This window comes from Nesoenas mayeri (assembly GCF_963082525.1).
Source record: "Nesoenas mayeri genome assembly, chromosome: 7".
Taxonomy (NCBI): Eukaryota; Metazoa; Chordata; class Aves; order Columbiformes; family Columbidae; genus Nesoenas; species Nesoenas mayeri.
Window position 1 is genome coordinate 2,978,707 of NC_137551.1, and position 20,970 is coordinate 2,999,676.

Sequence of the window (20,970 nt, forward strand, 5' to 3'; positions counted from 1 at the left end):
TCTGTCAAAACCAGCATTAACCATATATTTTCCAGTTTTAAAAATTCCACTCATTCAGTATTTAATTAAATAAAAGACAGATGAGGATATGCTGAGATGGGCTCCTAAACAGGAGTAGACTTTATGGAGTATTTCAGTTGTACATTTTGCAACTGCAGAGAATGTTTTATGACTTCACTCTTTCATCCTCCAGGTATTTTTCAAACACTCCACCCCATTCCCTGGTTTTTCGTTCCAGAAAGCTGAAAGCCCGGGTTGCAGTCCTAACTACGGAATCCAAAACTTTGCCACCGCATACCAAGAGACCAACCACCTGCCCTTGATCTCTGCCTCGCAAACATTTTCTTTGGGATGAACGTTGGTTTGAACATCCGAGAAAAAGGGACCATAGCCATGGCCCATAGGGTTAAGATGGACTCCTTCCTCCCCCTTCTGTATTTGCTCAGTTTTGTTTTCCTCTATTAAATTAAACCACTGTATCTCACTCGGCATGGTAAGGCATCAGTTCTTCTGCACAGACCTTGCTCTTCCACTGGACAAAGAAAGGGGAGAAAATCCCGTTCACTGGATCACGTGAGATCGTACTTTTTTTGCAGCAAAAGGTGCTGCTAAGCTCACTTTGACTCAAACACACATGCACTCTGGCTCCCAGCCTTCGGTCTTAAGTGTGCTATCAGCAGTAGAAATAAAATTCATTATTGCTACCTGATTTATTAAGCTGCAAAACCAGTGTTATAAAATGCTTGTTAATGTGCATTTTACCAATGCAAAGGTTAATGTTAGAGACAGGAAAAAAAGGCTGTCAAGTCTGAAAGCATTTCGAGGTGTAGCTCTTTCAATGAGGTCAGAGACGCAGGCCAGTGAGGAAAACAAAGATCCTCTTTATCTTGCATTATATATTATGTTGTTTTTCTTCTGAAGATGTATAATTTGAACAAGAAACCTCCTGTGTGTACACAAACCCTAAATTTCATTTGAGCACACCTTCAGTATATTCTTTTAATGGAAATGGCCTTATATCCTCCCCTCTGCTACAGTAGAAACGCAAAGAATGGCCAGATCAATATCAATTAGCACGGGGCTGTTGTTTGCTGTGAGAGGCTGCCAAAGCGGACAGAAAACCACCACAGCAATGGGATCAATCGCATCGCCCTGATTTCGCTAAGGTGATCAGGTTCAACAGGAGCAACGCACCCACTGAATTAAAACACACAGTCTCTTATGAACACTTTGCTGAATGCAGAGGATTGAACTGGCAAAACACAAAGGTATCCAGCTGAGAATATGCTGTCCCACAGCCTGAAGTACAAGCTCTAATAAGTTTTTTTGAGGGATAAGTCCATTATTTTCTAGTTTTCGAATGACCAAGATGTACAACAGTGTACCTTTAGGTAGTAGACATACTATTTGAAGCAATTTTAGGGGACAGGCAAGGACATTCTCATGCAATATTTCTGGCCGATAAAGGCCAATTAGTTTTGTGAGAAGCTGTGACATTAGCGAAGCAGCCCCAGAGAAGGCTCAGAAAATGCCAGCAGAGTGAGAGGGAAGTGTCCCGCTGGGACTCCAACACGCTAGCATGATTGAGGGCATGTGAAGGCATTTTCATCCGCTAATATCTGCAACTTGCAATAGAGTCGTTCCCCTGCCAGGCTTGGACGGGCCACAGCAGTCCAGTGCTGACTTCTTCAAAGTATTTTAAATGAAACGGCTACTTTCTGAGCTCCTGAACAAAACACTTCCCCAAGTACGGGATTTCTGATATCGTCCCCCCGATACTTACACCCCTGGGCATCCAGACCCCAACAGTACGGGGGGAACGGAGGGTACGAGGGCAGCAAAGCATGAAAAACGAGCTGCCTCCATCGCCTTGTGCCATATGCTCATGTAAGATTGGTATTCGATAGCCTCAGATTTGCAAAGAACAAAGTAATTTCAACTTGACAAACACACATCAAATACATTGCAGGGCATAACTATTTTTAATGTCTAAAGCGAAATTTTAGCTTTTCCTCTCCTTTTTTACCTTTGCTAAACACATCAGACTCTCACTCGTTTTTCAATTTGCCTGATATCCAATATACTTTAAATTCACCATGAAACTTTTCTATCTCCAAAAGCATGAACATTAAATTTGAAACCGGCAAACCCCAATAATAAATTGGAAAATTGGTTTAGTGCTGAAGTTTAATAGTGTGATGTACATGTACTCTGTATTAGAAACTTCAGTTGACTCTATTTGGTGGATTATATTTTAGTTCATGGAGGTCCATAAGCAAACCTGAGAACTTAATTAGTTTATTTTTTGTTAGATTACACTGCCAAGATTTTTAGCTCAGCTTCTGTCTGACGCTTTGCATGAAAGAGAAGCTACGCAAACCATTCAAAGCAACTGGATTCCTGTAGTTTTCTGCAGAAAAGTGCAGACATGGTGTCTAAAATGAAGCACGGTAACAGTGAAGTTGCACAGAAACTAAAACAGCTAATAAAAGCGCTACAACTAGAACCACTTAAATAGGTCTGGCTATGCAGTTGAGTTTTTTAAGTTGTGAAAAGAATGTACAAGTTTCTAAAGAAAGAACACCATGTTTTAGAGCAATAATGGATCAGTTTTTCAAACTTTGAGTTTCCAGTATAACAATCTGAAGAGTTTGACAGAGACAGTGATTTTCTTTGTTGTTGTGAAAAGAATATTTTGTTCTTAATTAGACGCATTTTTCAAGCAGTTTATCTTCAAACTCTCCTGAAAAGGATCACATATTCTTTACTGTACTTAATATCCTCACTTTCCATCTCAGTTCTCAGATTGGTTCAAGACACACTGACCTTTTCATGGTGTTTCTCTCTAAAACAGATGACAAGAGAGTCTGGCCATTGTTAGTGAGCCCCTGTCATAACCTATTATCTTTTAAAGTAGCTGTCAGATTTTGCTCCCGTGAGCTCTCTGTCATCAGCCATAACGCGTTTGTGTGATCCCGCTGATCTTCCCAAATTAAAGCTAAGGACGTGAAGACACGAACGTTTCTGCCAGGATTACGAGAGAAGCAAAAAAAGGAAAACCAAACACCCCACAATTGCCATCAAGCACAACGCAGGACACGCTCATATATCTGAACTGGCAGACAGGTATTGCTAAGATCAGTTCTAAACCCAAGGATTATGTCATGGCTTTGCGCTCTCATCCCCCTAAAATGAGAGTTTCCTTTTTGTTTGGTGAAAAGAAGTAGAACATATTAATAAAATGCAACATAGCACTACTAGAACAGGGAAAACAGAAAAAAAGGGTGATCTTTCTACTACACTGTCATCACCTGCTAACTCGCTCAATAATATTTCAATGGCAAACTGTTTCACTATCTGCTGTAGAAATAACTTCATAACTTTTATAATGACATGCTAAAGTGGGCTTATTTCTTCACTACAAAAAAAAATGAAGAGAATATTACCATAAAACATCGATTCCAAAGGCAAAATCACATATATTTTCTTCAAGTCAGGCTGTTAGTGACATGTGAGGCAAATTAAAAATGCACGTTGGAACATATGTATCATTCCTTTAGCTTCAGTTTGAGGAAAACAAGCACTATCTTTCCCCCCACATCAGAAATGCTGCACCAAAAATATTACGCGAGGTGTTTCACTCTTTTTCTCATCTTTCATTCATAAAGTGTAAATTCCATTATGGGGAAGGCAGGAGAAACAGCAGCAAGACTTGGATTTGGTGGGAAAAGGATTACCCAAGTGGATGCTTTAATTGCTACACAAAATACTCCTGAGGGATAAAATTAAACCCTATGCACTGCTGTTACAAGAAGGGGGAAATGACCCTCATGTGAGTGCTACTGAAGATGGCAGGGAGCTCTAATAGGAAGGACAAAAGAAAACATAAGGAAATGGAGGCTCCAAGAAATCCAGCTCACGAGCACCCCAATGAAAAAGCAAGTGCATCTAAGGCAGAGCTGCTGCTTTGGAAGTTACGACTTCTCAAAGGAACACGTCAGAGACAAACAGGTAAATCAGCAAGAAAACAGCTTTGGAAACCTCACCGTTGCCTACAACCTAAAGGAGTGTTCCCTTTCCCTCCAGATCCCTGCTGTACTTTGGTTTTTCCCTCCCCGTCCTGCTCTTGGTTTGAACAAAGGACATCTCTGCTGCTGTCCGCATTTCTGAAGAGAACTTGTCACTCCTGATTTTTGAAGACATGAATAGATTAACCTATTCCTCCTGCTGAAATGACTCGTTTCTCCTCTTATGCCTGGTACAGAAGGATGACTGCGCTAGTAGGATGCTCATGATCAGAAAAGCACAGTCACCCCTGTGAGGCCTCACACGTTCACGACACCGCATACACTGTTCTGTGCCAAATGTCGCCTTTTTGAAGAGGGCACCGAATTCAAGAGATTTCAAATGCGAAATGATCCCCGTAATCTCAGTGCCACTGCCCAGGATTCCCCATTTCCTACTTCACCATGCGAATAACTGTCTGAGCAGTGGTAAAACGGAGAACTGGGAAAAGCCTCCTGGAATAACACTTCCATTTGACTCCTGATATCCTCCATAATTTTGGCTTGTGAAATCCTATGATACATAGTTATTTACTTCGATGATATCTGTCTACAGTGCTGATGGATTTAATTAAGCGGAAGACACTACATCGCATCTTCTACTGAGCGAGCGAGAGGTCCACATGTCACAAAATCTCCCTTTGTAACCAGAATACACTTTCACAGCAGAGTGTCATTGCTAGTAGAGAAATAAAATCCCACACTACATTGACATCAAGCAATATCATCAAATTTGCAACTTCACACATTTCCTTATAAATTGGAACCAAACTTCAGATTACCAGTGGATGTATATTTCCGAACAGGTTGGGGACCTATAATGCAATACTAACAGAAGCTAGAAGTTTCCAGTATTTTCCTTTTTCTGCTATGAAATGGCTGAACACCTGTTTAATGTGCCCACAGGCATTAATTAGAAACCAATGACGCTGCTTTCGGTTAACATTTCATTTCCTGCTACAGCAGCACATTGCTATTAGCAATGACCTTCTGGTTGCAGAGGATGTGGTATTTATTAATTAACAAAACAAGAAAAAGTTCCCAAGTCCCTTTGAACTTCTACTTTTTGAAAACGAGAACGTACTCATAAAGAGGACAGGCTTGCTAAAAAAAACCCTCTTCATATTCATCTGAGGTTCACTTCACATCTGGTCTGCACTGTTCCGTAGCGCTACTAATTATGATCTGTTAATTAAGAAATGAAAGTGCTGCCATTACTTGTTTGGAAGAAATGGAAACTTCTGAATCAATTACTTGCTCTGGAGTTCAATCAAGAGGTGATCTGGGTGGAGCCATCAGGACAAGAGAAATAATAGTCTGGGAGATGAGCACTACAAACAGCTAACTTGATCTTCCCTAGGAAGTGATTTATTGCCAGAGACGTGGCTGTTTCAGCAGCACCAAGCGGAATGAGATCAAAGTCAGCATGAAGAAGTCTTAATAAAACATATGAAGGGCCACAGGCTGTTTTGGGCAGTGACGCAGAATGCTGCAGCGATGCCAGCACCCCTTCTTCATCACCACGCCGCGCCCAGCACCCCCAGGCTGTCACTGTGCCTGGAGAGACGCAGTGGAAGTGGCAGCTCAGGCCGTGTCCCTGCACAGCTGACAACCACCCCACGTGTCACATTCACTCGTGCCTCCCTCTGCTGTCAGTGCTTCAGAGGACCAGCAAAATCCAACCAAGTGCCAACCGCCTGCAGGGAGAGCGGCGAGAAGAGCATCACGCCGCGGTGTCCTTGCCTGGCTGGCAGCTAAAGGTCGAGTGGGCTCAGAGGTGGACTAGACATCTAGAATTAAATGTCTGCATGTTACAATCCTTTGATTCTTTTTGATGCCTCTTCACACTTTGCATTTTTGTGGAACAAGCAAACAGTGCTTGGTTTGGTAGACACTTGATTTAGCAGGCACTGCTGTTGTCTGCTCTCTTAAAGTCATATTTGAATATCTGTGACAAGGACAGACAAGGATCCACATTGCTAATGCAGTTAAACTCTGTGGCTCCAGAGTGCAGGATGACCTGCAGAGCCAGCTCAAGCTGGGCAAGTCAGACAGGCTCGCAGCTAAGGATGCACCAGAGAGATGTGTGGGAGCTGCAGAGTATCTGTGTCCCCAGAAGACAGTCACATTAAATGAGCGTTGGGCATGGATCGTCTGTTTAATCTCTCTATGAGTGATCTGGATGAGGGGACCAACTGCACCCCCAGTCAGTTTGCAGATGACACCACATTGGGTGGGAGTGTTGATCTGCTGGAGGGTGGGATGGCCATGCAGAGGGGTCTGGACCGGCTGGATCGATGGGCTGAGGCCAATTGTCTGAGGTTCAACAAGGCCAAGTGCTGGGTCCTGAACTTGGGTCACAACAACCCCATGAACGCTGCAGGCTCGGGGAAGAGCGGCTGGAAAGTGCCTGGGGGTGTTGGTGACAGCAGCTGAACATGAGCCAGTGTGTGCCCAGGTGGCCAAAAAGGCCACCAACATCCTAGCTTCTGTCAGGAATAGCGTGGCCACCAGGACCAGGGAAGTGATTGTGCCACTGTACTCGGCACTGGTGAGGCCAAACCTCGAATCCTGGGATCAGTTTTGGGCCCCTCACTATAGGAAAGACACTGGGGACTAGAGAGAGTGCAGAGGAGGGAATGGAGCTGGTAAGGGGCTGAAGCACAAGTCTGATGTGGAGCAGCTGAGAGAATGGGGGCTGTTTAGACTGGAGAACAGGAGCTGAGGTGAGACCTTTCTGCTCGCTGCAACTGCCTGAAAGGAGGTTGGAGCATGGAGGGTGTTGGTCTCTTCTCCCAAGTAGCAAGTGACAGGACAAAAAGAAACAGCGTCAGGTTGTGCCAGGGGAGGTTTAGTTTGCATATTAGGAAAAAATTCTTCAAGGAAAGGACTGTCAGGCATTGGAACAGGCTGCCCAGGGCAGTGGTGGAGTCACCATCCCTAGAGGGGTTTAAAAGGTGTTTAGACGAGGTTCTTAGGGACATGGGTTAGTGCTAGAGTTAGGTTAGGTTATGGTTGGACTCGATCTTCCAGAGGGTCTCTTCCAACCAAAATGATGCGACGCTATCCTACTCAGATTAATTCCATGAATGGCCTGCATGCTGCTGGATGAGACCATACAGACCTGCTGGCTGACGCTGCTCTGCCCCCGACACGGTGTGACTGTGGGAGGTGGAACATCCCAAAGCACATGCACCAGAACAGGTGGCTGGTTGCAGCTGATGCCTTTCTGATGTGCTTTAGCTGTCATTTATCTCAGTCATTACGAAAAAGCTATATTTTATCACCAACTTGTCAAAAAGCAATCGCTCCAAGTTGTGTTTTATGGTTCTCGGAGCTCTTAGCTTCCCTTTGCTCTTTAATATGTATGGTGCAGCAGCACTTAGACGTCTCCAGTTTAATTTACAATCCAAACAAAGAAGGTGGGGGAGAAAAAAGAGACTAATTAATTTGCCCCAAATTATGGAATAATACAGAGGGAGAGGCAGTGAATAAAATGCTAATCTCTGATGCTCGTCTCCTCCTGTGGAAGTCACTTTAAGACGCGGTTAATAATCAATCAAAGCCTCCCTGGGTAGGGATAGGGCTCCAGGCAGAGCCCCCGCCACGCTGCTGAGCTCCTGGCACGGCAGAGCTGCGCTTTTATCTCCCTGCCCGCCCAACGCGGCTCTGCCTGTTTGATCGGGCCATCTGCTCCCCTCTCTCCTGTTTTTTGGATTTATTTCCGATTTGTAACACCCGCTGCAACTGCACAGGCAGCTTTAGAAAAGTGTTTAGAAAACTGTGACCTTTTTCTAAATATACAGAAATGAAGTTTGTAAAACAGCTAGGAAAAAATGCTGGGATCATCTAAATTCTGATAATTGCGCAAGCAAAGATCTATACCGAACCACTCTAACGCCACTTATTCTCAACCCTTCAGTAAGACTTGTATCCACAGCCAACAGTTTATCACTTTGCAAGCGGCACCATTACTCTGACATTGACCCTAAAGATATACTATATGTCAACTGCCAAATAAAGTTATATGAAACCTGCCAGTTTTAGGTTGCATCACTGTCAAGAAGGCAAACTCGAAGTGTAGTTTGCAGAGTGTGACAATCCCTGAAACCCTTAAGACTCAAACCTAGTCCTGCTCCAAAACTTCTGAGAGAGTCTCAGAGCCAAATCGGAAAGTTTTGAGGTGACTTTAATTTAATTTCTGACATGGAAGAAAGGTAATTGCCTTTGCTGCCCGCAAAAGATGTTAAGAGGTTTTTTTACAACAGTGTGCATCAAAGAATTTCCTGAGAATGGAGTAGTGGTATTTCTTTGGAAAGAGAAACGAGGCTGTTCAGTCTTGTAATCACCATATTTTCATATCTTTCTCCTAAACACAGCCACACATTTTTGTTCCTCACAGCTACACAAACAGGACCTGGTCATTTTTTTTTTCTGGAAAGTAGTAACACAGAAGGTAAATGTTACAGAAAGGCTTTCAATATTATTCAGAAATTGCATGTGTTCACATGAGATCTGAAATTACAAAAGCAAATGGAAACATTTTTATTTAGAAGTCTAGCCTGTAGCCTTTTGCTACATTACCTAAACTACACTTCATACATTTGAAGATATCTAATAAAATACAGGCAACAGTAGGAATAATCTCCCTCAAGAAAATAACTTCAGCAAAGGATTATCACTTGCACTATCATTAAAGGCAAAGTTTATAATTTTGCACTGTTCTTTCAGATTGCATATTTCTGTTTTAACATTCAATGTAAAATTTGCACAGTATTTTGCCATTTTTCATTTACTTTAAGGTATTCCCTAATACCCTAATGATGAGGAAAGACACAATGCACATCCCCATTTTTCATCTAAACCCCTTAAAATAGCTGAGCAAGTCCTCTCATTGGCTGTTACTGAAGCCAATAACATTGCATCTAATTTCTGATTGCCTGCAGTACTTAGTTTTTTAAATATATGTAAAAAACCGATTATATTCTGATACTGATTATGTCACTACATTTGAATCAGAGCACATAGCACAGGCAAGGCTGTAACTTCTTGATATTGGGAGGCTGTGTGCATCGATCCCATTATTTCCTATTACTATACAGATGTCAGAAACCATTTGTGAACACATTCTCTGTAAGAAAATTCAACAAACTAATCAGCCTGAGCATCACTTGTGGTTTCACTTTATTTCAAGAAAATTGGGTTGGTTTTATTAAATTGTCAGAGAGTAAACTTGATCAAATCACGAGTCTGTAGTAATAATAACTATTATCTGCACTTGGAATGTCAAAGAGGTCAAATCTGAATTCTCTCCTGTCCCACATGAACGGTGTACAGGATCAAAACACAGACTAGAGGAAACTTAACCTAGAACCCCTGTGATCCCAGCTACAGCTTCAATGCACAACATTTTTGTTTACTGAGGTGACTCCCATTTTCAACAGCTTCTGAGGGGATATTATAGGACAAACCTCTCCTCACTGTCATTGTCACCGACAGCCCAGATCTTTTCAGTTGGAGCTAACCTGTTAGGATGGTAAAACTGCAGCAGTGTCTGCTCTGATTAGGGAATGTCTGGCTGCCAACGAACTTGTGGCTAAAAGGAAGAAGCGACTCTCAAGTGTTTTGCCACCCTCACTTTGTCAAATGGGAGGTGCTGCCTGTAATTCCATACAGTCAGGCTCCTGGTGGACCTGAGCGTTGACTGCTCCCTCCTCAGAGCACCATCCAATCCTATTTCCTAAAGCAGACTTCACATCAGAAAATATTTTATCAGCTCTAACTACACAAGGTTTTTGGTGCTTGGCTTCAAACTGTATTTTTGTCTTACTTCCTTCTGTGAGCCAAAGTGAACAGCAAAAGGTACAAAAGTTGACGTATACACCAAGGAAGCACTTCCACGCTGACAAGAGAGTATTTTCATAGCCCACGTATCTCAGATGAACCTTTAGACAGGAACTTATTTCAGCTTAAAAAGTAACAACTGTAATGCAAGTTAATAAATGCTTTACCTGTATTCATCCTGGGTAAACCGTGGAATCACTGACGGCTGCAAAACAGCAATTTCTACAGTCGTGGTGTTGAACTTCACAGGATCCCCATCATCATATGCAATGACCACTAGCTATAAACAAAACCGAAAATCACTTTCTTAGTATAGGCAAGAACATCTTTTATGTTGACATGCAACAATACTTCTTGTATTTTCAGGGTCTAACAAGTCGGATGAGATTTTCTTTCACTGCAAATCATACATTGGATAAGATGAGCAGAGGAAAAAAGGTAACAGCCATCTACAAGATGAACCAGCTGCTAGAAAATTTACAGAAACACAGGAAACTGGAATCAAATGCAACAGTCTTCTACAAATACCTCTCCAAAAGACACTGCCAGCTTCAAGTACATTTTTTCAGGGGAATCCATCCACATCTAATCACATGCTGTCCTTACTCAGAACTCCAGAATCAATTTCAACTTCTTTAAGGGTATATAGTACAGTTCTATACTTACGCAATAGAAATATTTTAATTGAAAAACCACCTGTAACTCCCAACAAAACAAACAGAATAAGAGCTAGGTAAGACTTTGGTGTTGCTGACTTTAATATTTAAAACTGAGGTCTGATATCAAACCAAAAAAATTACCATTACCTCTCCTCCCCAAAATCCTCTTAGAAAAAAGAAAGATCTTTGCTATGCCAAAACATGGACAAGGTCAGAAGACCTTCTTGAAGGGTGGCCCATTATAAATCATCTGCTTTTCTGATCTTTACTCACGTCTATTTGTTTATTTAATATGCGTCCTTCTGCTGGCACAAAAAAAATGCCCCTGTTTTCAGGTTTCAAATGAAGGCAAGCTATCTGCTAGCAAAAGGATGAGAGACCAGCCTGCTGCAGATGAACTCATGGGCAGCTTTCCAATTTCCTCTCTCCTCTAAATCTGTCCATATTTCAGGAGGTCACTAGATGGAGCAGGTCAGCACCTCATTCTAGCAAAGGGTTTCCAACTCATTTCTGTGAGCCCAAGCTATTCTCTGAATAACTTCTTGTCAGTGAAGAGACAGCTACCACAAAAGAAGGCTTCTTTCCAGCCAATATATTAGGGAACTCATCAGTGCAAGATGTCATAGTGGCAGAAAGTATGACTACGTTAAACATTGACTGGTAAAATTCACAGAAGATTCACTGACAGATACAAGCCCCATGATCTAGATGGAAATACCAACTCAAGGTCTCCAGATCACTGATTTCTGGAGTTTTTTTCTGTGCCTCTTCCCCATAGCATCCGTATTTTCTGAAAAGTAACACTGCTACATTTACCATGGGTCTGCCCAAACACAGATCAGTCATCAGAAACGCAGCTCCATGCCCACGTGCGCATCGCCTGCGTGTTACGTATCACAGCTTCAGAAAACAGCCACACAAAATAATTACTGAGAAATAAAAAGTGCAGCAACAAAAAAGCAACACTCTGGTGATGCTACACAAGATATTTCTCTTCCCCTTTGAGTTTTACTATGTTAGTTAAAAATTGAAAAGAACTCAAACTAGCAATGTCCCAAGTTCCTGTGTCAGTCACAGCATAACACTGCTCAAGCGTCAGATGGTGGACCGCTTTATTCCTTATAATCAAAAAGTATGCAAATAAACCTCTCTTTAATCCCCCTTTCACAGAATCACAGAATGGACTGGGTTGGAAAAGAGCTCAGAGATCATCAAGTCCAGCCCTTGGTCCAGCTCCAGCCCATTGACTAGATCATGGCACTAAGTGCCATGTCCAATTTCAGCTTAAAAACCTCCAGGGCCGGTGAGTCCAGCACCTCCCTGGGCAGCCATTCCAATGCCTGACCACTCTCTCTGCACAGAATTGCTTTCTAATCTCCAGCCTCAATTTCCCCTGACAGAGTTGAAGCCCATGGCCCCTTGTCCTATTGCTGAGTGCCTGGGAGAAGAGACCAACCCCACCTGACTAGAACTGCCCTTCAGGTAGTTCTAGAGAGTGCTGAGCTCACCTCTAAGCCTCCTCTTCTCCAGACTGAACAAGCCCAGCTCCCTCTGCCTCTCCCCATAGGGCTTGTGTTCAAGTCCCTTCCCCAGTCTTGTTTTGAAACTAAATAAGTGAAAGAAGCAGCAAAACACACCTTAATGACCATACAGAGGGCTGGCAGTTTTCAAGTAGGGAAACTACATATAAACCCTCATAAACTGTAGAGACTTTTTTTTTTTTTGCTTACTGACACACTTCGGTTCTCATTTTTAACTGCTCCCTCCACTCGTGGATTCAAGAGGGGAGATCTGCCCCAAGGATTTTGATTAAAATCATAACTTACTGCACACTAACTACACTTGAGACTCTTCAGGAACAGTAATGACACAACAGTAATTTAAGTGTCCTTAAAGCCAATGTTTTTACATTACAGTACTTGTGAGCAGGAGGTCCCAAACTATCCCACCACACAGTAACATTCTTCACAATGTATCTTGCTATTCTTACACAGTTCTCACAAAATTGCTATGCTGACAGCCCTGTTGAGATCAGTAAGGGAGCTTCCAAAAAGTGAGGTTTCCTTCAGCTGCCTCCCTTCTCTTCTGCCTTTCCTAACAGTAGCGATCATATCTATTCAAGCCATTTCTGAAATCAAAAAGGCACAAAACATCTGCCAACAAGAAATGAAGGAAATAAAGAAACAAAATAATTTGCAATAAAAAGCAACAAAGAGAAACATGAAGTTGAAAGGAATTCCATCAAGAGCAGGCAACGTTTATTGACGATACACATACCTTAAACACTGTACTTGGCTCTTCATTCAGGTTTACTCGGGTTACTACGCGTCCTGAGTTTTCTTCCACATCGAAAATGCTGGCACTGTAAGGAAACTGGACGACATCTACTTTGTATCGGACTCGACTTGCTGGTGTGCCCTGGAAGGCAAAACCAAACCAACTTGCTTAATTTTTGGGGTTTTACATACCTCATAAAATTAGTAAAGGATTAAAACACAGCACTGGTAACCAGACCATCACAAACAGAACTTGCTGTCTGTCCTCCTCATAACTGGCTTTGTTTCTGAGCACCCCTCCCGCCTCCTCCCAAAAGACCTTACAGTGTCATCTGAGAGGTTCAGCAAGAGAAACAACCACAGCTTTGGAAAGGAGAGAGCTGGAAAACCTTTCTACTCAAATACAGACAGAAGCAGTGCTCTGTTTGATAACTACTGACATTTTTAAATACGAGAAGATGGGCACGGCTTAAGGTTGCTTAATGTGCCTTTCAAAATATTTTAACAAGTTATGAAAACTCCTTTGAAGTTCCAAGAAACTTCACAGTACTCTAAACACTACAACGCTTATTCAGCTTGTCCTGGAAGTTCCAGTGACCTGTTGCTGAACATAGGAAGATGTGTGATAGATTTTCTGAAAAGTCACGCTATAGTTCTGCATACAGGACAGCCTATGTGACAATTCTTCTAAAGGAAATGTAATGAGAACAGCACTGACTTGCCTGGGTAAACCCACCTTGCTGCCTAAATCCACTTCTTTACATACAAATTTTACTCCTCTCCAAAGCACAACGCCAGAAAACAAACAGGAGAATGTATTTGTCCGATCAGTAGGAACGAAACACGCAGTTTTGCAAATGGATTTTAAGCAGCCTTGTGATGAAGCTCCATGCTATTCAAACCCTACTTCAGTGACAAGGAATGAGCACAAGACGGCTCGTGGATGTGCCACAAATTCTCTGCATGCGCATGCACCCAAAAATACCACATTGAAAGGGGAAGCAGAGGCGGCATTGCCAGAGGGTATAATAGATGAATTTTTCAGATCAGTAACTCAGCATTTTCTAATAAAAAGGCTATTTACCCACTTTAGCTGTTTTAACACTAACTGCCTGAAGTGAAGCCAGTGCTAACAGAAACTATGTACCGAACAACTGTAAGAAAAAGGGGCATCAAAGAACTGCTTTAAGCAAAGAAAGGAGGGGTTTTTTTGCATACCGATGTCTGAATATTTTTCAGCTGACCAAAGTCTGTGTTACCTGGATATGCAGGCACTTGGGATGTTTCACAAAACTCAAACTGGCTTATTCGCTAAATATATTTGGGAGTAGATTCAGAGAAACCCTTAGAAACTCAGGTCCTATCATCAACACGATTTCAGTTTCTTAAAGCCTCTGAGTTTAGACCTCAGATTAAGTTTTGACCTTTGCATTGTATTTAAACAGACAAAATATCACAGCCCACAGTTTCATCAATGGCAAATCGGTGGTTTTCATCTATATTCAATAATGCGATACAAAGCAGCTTTGCTGTTATTGAGAATATATTCAATGTCCTATGTTAGCTACTAACTACAAAGAAACAGGAAATTTACTTCTGGAAATAGCAACAGCTGCAAAAGTGGTTTAACTTCACTAAATAATATCAACATTTTGTACACAACACACTAGTGCACAGAAACGCTCGCTAAAAATCCTTGGTTTAAACTAAAAGCACTACTGGAATGGATTTAGCCCAAGTATTTTCCACCATGATGGCTCACATGGGGGCAAGATTTTGCCACAGTCACTTCTGGTGAGGGGTAGTACCAGCCAACCAACAAACTCAACTTCAATGTCAGACAGGTGACCCTTAGGGAAGAACATCTGTTTGAATCAAAAACTACAGGTCAGACTTGGATTGATGGTGTCAATTTTATGGCTCCTAAAACAGCAAAAAAACCAGAGAAAGGACAAGGCAGTCGGGGCACTTCAAGTCAGCAATGATTCAGAACTGGGCCTGCCAGATGTGGTTGGGTGTTGGTCAAGCAGTACACCAAAGATCGTGTTAAAAGTACTTTACGGCACCATGCACAATAAAAGTGCAAATCCCTGAAAAGATGAGAAATTGCGGAGATCACAGCATAACAGAGGTGATTATGCAACTTCCCTCCTGGCATTCTCTGATTCAGTCATTTTTCTTCAACATGATAATTAAGAGGAAATTACCTGCTGAAATCCACTCAGTTTGGTTTCAGAGTAATGGGCCTCACATTTGCTAGGAAGGCTACAAGCTACCATCATCATTAAACCTGCGCACGCTAGGTAATTTGTTATTAAATAAACAAAAATCTCATCAGGCTATTGTGACTATCGAGTACACTTTTCTCCTGTCATTTCTGAAAATAACAAAACAGGGATTTATTTCTTTATTTACTCGATTTTGGCACCAACATAATTAGAAAAAGCTCTGGAGAGATTTCCCAGGGAAATCTATTTAGAAGCAAGTTTGAATTATCTCAAATATTAATCATCTTTCACCTCTGTTCTAAATTAATTTAGATGCATTCCTATGTCTATAGCAAAACTCAAATATAGCAGATAATATTTTCAAATAAACCAGAGAGCAAGGATTGCACTTGACAGGAACCATTCTCTCAAACCAAAGCTTCCCTGAGAGTTCAAGACTAATAAGGAACTTAGATCTAAAGCTCATCCATCTTCAATTAATTCTTTATTATTGCTGCATAATTCCGCAAGTTCCCCTTTCCTCTAGGGAGACGAGATTCATTTGTGACGCAGCTGACAGGTCCGGAAATGTTCCCAATGTCATTTAGCTGTCGAGACAGGTTGTGGAGACACTGGAATGCAATAAAGTCAGGAAAAAAGGCGAAACGTGGAACACAACAATAACTACTTTGGTACGTTTTCATGCGTTTTGCTGAAAGCAATTCAAAAGGCAGGTAGGAATCGTTACTCCCACTATCCAAATAGGTAACAGAGGTACAAAATCAGGATGATGCGGCCTGGGAAAAAGCAGGAAAAAATGTATTTCACTTCAATTTGCAGTTTGCTCCTGAAAATCCCAGATATGCATCTGGTAAATGAGCTGGATTTTATGCCTAAATACAAGTATGGAATAGCAGCATAACGAATACATTTATTTACCAAATCCCTTTGTACTCAGTGCCACGTTCTGACTGAAGTCAGAAAACTTCTGAGGGTATTATAGATAAAATATGAAACTGGTAAGGAGTTGAATAAATTACCTCTATCTTTAGATTTCACCGCAAATCTGAATGACTTGCATTGGGAAGAGTTCACCAAGGCAAATCTTGTAAAGTTAGTTCTAGGAAAAAAATTGGAAAGTGATGCTAAAACCAAATTTTACAGGTGTCTGCACGTGTTCTTTATAACGTGCTCAGAGTACAGTAACAGATACAGATGGGGCAGAGCACAGAGTACGCAAATGATTCTGGTGGATCTTATACCAGCTATGGGTTGTTGAACTTGCATATTCATTTATATAAAGTCTAAAATTTTGAGTATTTTATTCTTTAGTATGTAACTTAACAGGAGGGCATGAACTTCCGAGTTAATAAATGTGGAAATTCTGAATTATTAACTATAATAAGCTGAACACAAAAAGAACATGACTTTGAAAGCCATGAGATAAAATTACTTGAAGAACTCATTGAATTTGCAGGATGTTTTCCATATGCAAATCTCCAGCAGACACTATGAAATCCAATAGCAATAGATTTTAAAAGATCAAGCACTGGACTGTCTGAAAATGCTTTTATCTCCAATTAAAGATCTGTGAAATTTCTAATTAAATATCTGTTGGCATCTTACTTTTAGTGAGTGCCTGTAAAACAATAAGGGCAATTACTCTCAATTTGACAAAAGGGCTCCATTGAACAAAAACCTTACAAGGTGTTATGAGACTGGATAAACCATTAAATTGGATGTTCTGGAGCTCTGGAAGCTGGCTGCTCATTAAAATTAGTGTTCTGCATCTGTTTCTATTGACATTTCAAATCCGGATATGCAGGGAGATTGCCCACGGAAGAAATATTCCAGCTTTTACACACACAAAAAGGAAAAGCAAACACCCCAGGTTACATCAATCCTGGAAATATTCACCTTCTGACAAAGAAAGCAAACAAACTAAGCACCTATCAAACACCTCCTGTTGATCTCCTTTCAAAATATTTGGAGTGTTAAGAGCTTAGACAACACAGTCACAATCATCTGGCATCTTTCATCACCAACCCACTTCAATGAAGCATAAGCTGGTCATCAAGATGAAAACTCTTCTGTTCTTGAGGACAATTTTGGGTGTCACAGGAAATAATCAAGGTTTAAAGCTCTCTCATCACCAAAACCTTCCCGGTCTCGAGACTAATCCAAAGTTTCAAGACAAACCATCGCTCTGCTGCACATTTGGTCTGATGATTCCACAGAGCCACAAGAGTTCTTTTGCTTCCCTTTCTCTTGCTCCTGAAGTGACTGTCACAATCATTTTAATTCAGATTACACAGTAGTTTGTGTAGGAAACAAAGATACCATGCCTCCAAATTTCTTCGGTGACAAAGGATCATCTGTTTGCCCAAAGCCATCCTCCTGACACTCACCCTTTCCATACTGATCACCATGAATGAGGTCACCTCTCAGTCTCCTCCCAGCTAAAGAGCCCCAGCTCCCTCAGCCTTTCCTCACACGGGAGATGCTCCACTCCCTTCAGCATCTTGGTGGCTGCGCTGGACTCTCTGCAGCAGTTCCCTGTCCTGCTGGAACTGAGGGGCCACAACTGGACACAAGATTCCAGGTGTGGTCTCCCCAGGGCAGAGCAGAGGGGCAGGAGAACCTCTCTGACCTACTGACCACCCCCTTCTAATCCTCCCCAGGTACCACTGGCCTTCCTGGCCACAAGGGCCCAGTGCTGGCTCATGCTCATCCTGCTGCCTCCAGGACCCCCAGGTCCCTTTCCCCTACGCTGCTCTCTAATAGGTCATTCCCCAACTTATACTGGAACCTGGGGCTGTTCCTGCCCAGATTCAGGACTCCACACTTGCCCTTGTTCTATTTCATTAAATTTTTCCCTGCCCAGCTCTCCAGCCTGTCCAGGTCTCTGATGGCAGCACAGCTTCCAGTGTCAGCCTCTCCTCCCAGCTTGGTGTCAGCAGCAAACTTGCTGACAGTCACTTTATGCCCTCATCCAAGTCATTGATGAATATATTGAGTAGTACAGGCCCCAGTACTGACCCCTGAGGCACTGCACTAGATACAGGCCTCCAACTGGACTCTGCCCCATTGACTATGACTCTCTGGCTTCTTCCCTTCAGCCAGTTCCCAGTTCACCTCACTACCCGGTCATCCAGACCGCACTCCCTCAGTTTAGCTGTAAGGATGCTGTGGGACACTGTGTCAAATGCCTTACTCAAGTCAAGGTAGACTATGTCCACCACTCTGCCATCATCCATCCATCTTGTTATGTCCTCATAAAAGTCAATGAGGTTGGTCAAGCACGACTTCCCTTTGGTGAAGTCATGCTGACTGCCCCTAATGACCTTCTTATCCCCGATATGCCTTGAGATGGCACCAAGGATAAGTCATTCCATCAGTTTCGCAGGGGAGTCAGACACTGACTTTGTCTGGGCATTGGGGAGATCAAGTGTAAAAAAACCTTAAAGTATCTCTGAGAGAAACCAAAGGTGCATACACTTGCATTAGCTAAAACAAAGCAGTATTTTAAAATAAGGACTTTTTTACAAGGTGTTATCACACCTCCCTTAGTTGCTGGAAGTACTTTTTTGGTACCCCAGCAGAGATGTGGTTCCTGTGGCTTCCCAGCCACACAAAACCCTCACAAAATTGCGCACCTCACCCAGGACACCTGCTCGCACCTCCTACCAGTTTGGGCTTTGTCTTTTCATCTGATCACAGCCTTCGTAACAAAAGAGCGAGTGGGTCAATGGAGTTCTTCCAGGAGACAAAGCAAGGAGTTTGAAAGGGGGAAAAAAATGGGGTTTCTCACTTATATTTCTGTCTGGGGTTACTCAGACACCCCTTCACACTGTGTATACAGCAAGTCAAACCCAGCTGGGACTCGCTGGAGCAACTCTGACACCACAAATACAGCAAAGTGAAAAAAATACAACAAGTGAATTAACACTGGAAAAGAGGGAAGGAGAAACTATTAAAAACTTAAACTGACATTTGCTTAAGACAGCCCTTCAAATCCTGCACCGGCCTTTAGTGAAAACAACTGGTTTCTATGTTTTAAATGACATTTCACTAAGGACCTGAAGGAATAAAACTATCAGAAACCTCTCAGACCTTCAGGCCAAGATTTTTTTTGACCAGTTCGAAATCCACAGTTCAAAATTTTTACAAATATTAAAAAATACCTATGTGGAAGCATTTTTATCTAACATAGATAATTTTTGTTATTAAGTGTTAACAGCAACCAGAAGTCCAGTGGGGTTTGCAACCAAACCAATCCTATTAATACCAGCTGCATACTAATGATGGCTTAATGTTTTGGGCATCAGGGTCATATAGTTAAATTAAGAAAATTACACATCATCACCACGACTCAGCCATGCATTCATTTGTTCACACACACCCATTCACATATGTAAGATACACCGAGCTGCAAACAACTTACTGCACAGAGGTTTGATGAGGGGATGTTTTTTAAAACAAAACCAACAAGATCACTTTTCATCCACATCTCAATTAAGTTAATCACACAGGAATTCATTTAAGAGGAAATTCTCTTACTCTGTGACTGTTTTTGGAAGCCTATCACAGTCACTGGTGGCATGTCCTTCCCTATGTGCTCTAAGGTTCTAAATCACTGAGGAAACACACAGCTACTGTAAATCACAAAACTCTGTGCCACAACCTCTCCTCTCTCACCTGCATGACTTTTTGTACCCATGCCACCCTCACTGACCACTTAATTATTGCGTTTGTATTTATGACTTGTCCTTTGGAAGCCAAAAGCCACAGATAGAACCATGAACTTCCCTCAGGAGCATCACTGACTGAACACTTACAGTCAAAAAGTAACACAGTAGGTAAAATACGTATTTTATTATGATTTCTTAAGGCTGACTTCAGTGGCCTGAAATTTTTCTCTACCTTTTCCATGCCTGTCCCTGCTGCTGTCACCTTTGCTGTTGAGGGACTATGGGAACAACAAGGCAACCCTGTGACAGCCCCAATCCGGCAGCTCGAAGGTGGAACGGGCTGCGAATGGTGCCTGTGGGGTGAAATGGAGAGCCAAACTCCACTGACAGCAGGCAGCATTTCCTTCTTACTCCAAACCTGCGCTTCTGCTCTTGGGATATTCAAATTTGCCTTACCTGCAGAGAAAACACATGCAGGTGCAGAACATTTCAGATTCTTTTTCATAGCATCTGTGTTAATTTGATACCACAGAGCAAAGCTGGGGTTTGCGGAAAACAGTGGGCAGTCTCTGAAGAGGTGAGCAGGTCTGAAAAGCTTTTATTGCAGATGATGAAAAAAAAAAACGAGTTTGACTTTTATTCTGGGCTGAGTTCAGTGTTGACAGGGGAATAGTCTACATTACTTGTAAAATGACAACAGAAAAATTTCGCCTTGGCTACTTCAAGTTTGCTGCTGACACCAAGCTGGGAAGAGCGGCTGACACTGGAAGCCGTGCTGCCATCAGAGACCTGGACAGGCTGGAGAGTTGGGCAGGGAAAAATATAATGAAATAGAACAAGGGCAAGTGCAGAGACTTGAATCTGGGCAGGAACAACCCCAGGTTCCAGTATAAGTTGGGGAATGACCTATTAGAGAGCAGTGTAGGGGAAAGGGACCTGGGGGTCCTGGGGACAGCAGGGTGAGCATGAGCCAGCACTGGGCCCTTGTGGCCAGGAAGGCCAGTGGTACCTGGGGAGGATTAGAAGGGGGTGGTCAGTAGGTCAGAGAGGTTCTCCTGCCCCTCTGCTCTGCCCTGGGGAGACCACACCTGGAATCTTGTGTCCAGTTGTGGCCCCTCAGTTCCAGCAGGACAGGGAACTGCTGCAGAGAGTCCAGCGCAGCCACCAAGATGCTGAAGGGAGTGGAGCATCTCCTGTGTGAGGAAAGGCTGAGGGAGCTGGGGCTCTGG

General features: G+C 42.5%; 1 protein-coding gene across 1 annotated transcript in view; it reads right to left on the reverse strand.

Moving 5' to 3' along the window:
• The window catches only part of PCDH15 (protocadherin related 15), a gene marked incomplete at its 5' end in the record, with an annotated part of 280,224 nt that overhangs the window by 65,740 nt on the left and 193,514 nt on the right, over nucleotides 1–20,970 (reverse strand). The window contains 2 exons of the mRNA XM_080347717.1: nucleotides 10,076–10,188; nucleotides 12,845–12,985. Coding sequence (XP_080203843.1) covers nucleotides 10,076–10,188; nucleotides 12,845–12,985 — 254 coding nt within the window. The remainder of the gene's footprint in view (nucleotides 1–10,075; nucleotides 10,189–12,844; nucleotides 12,986–20,970) is intronic.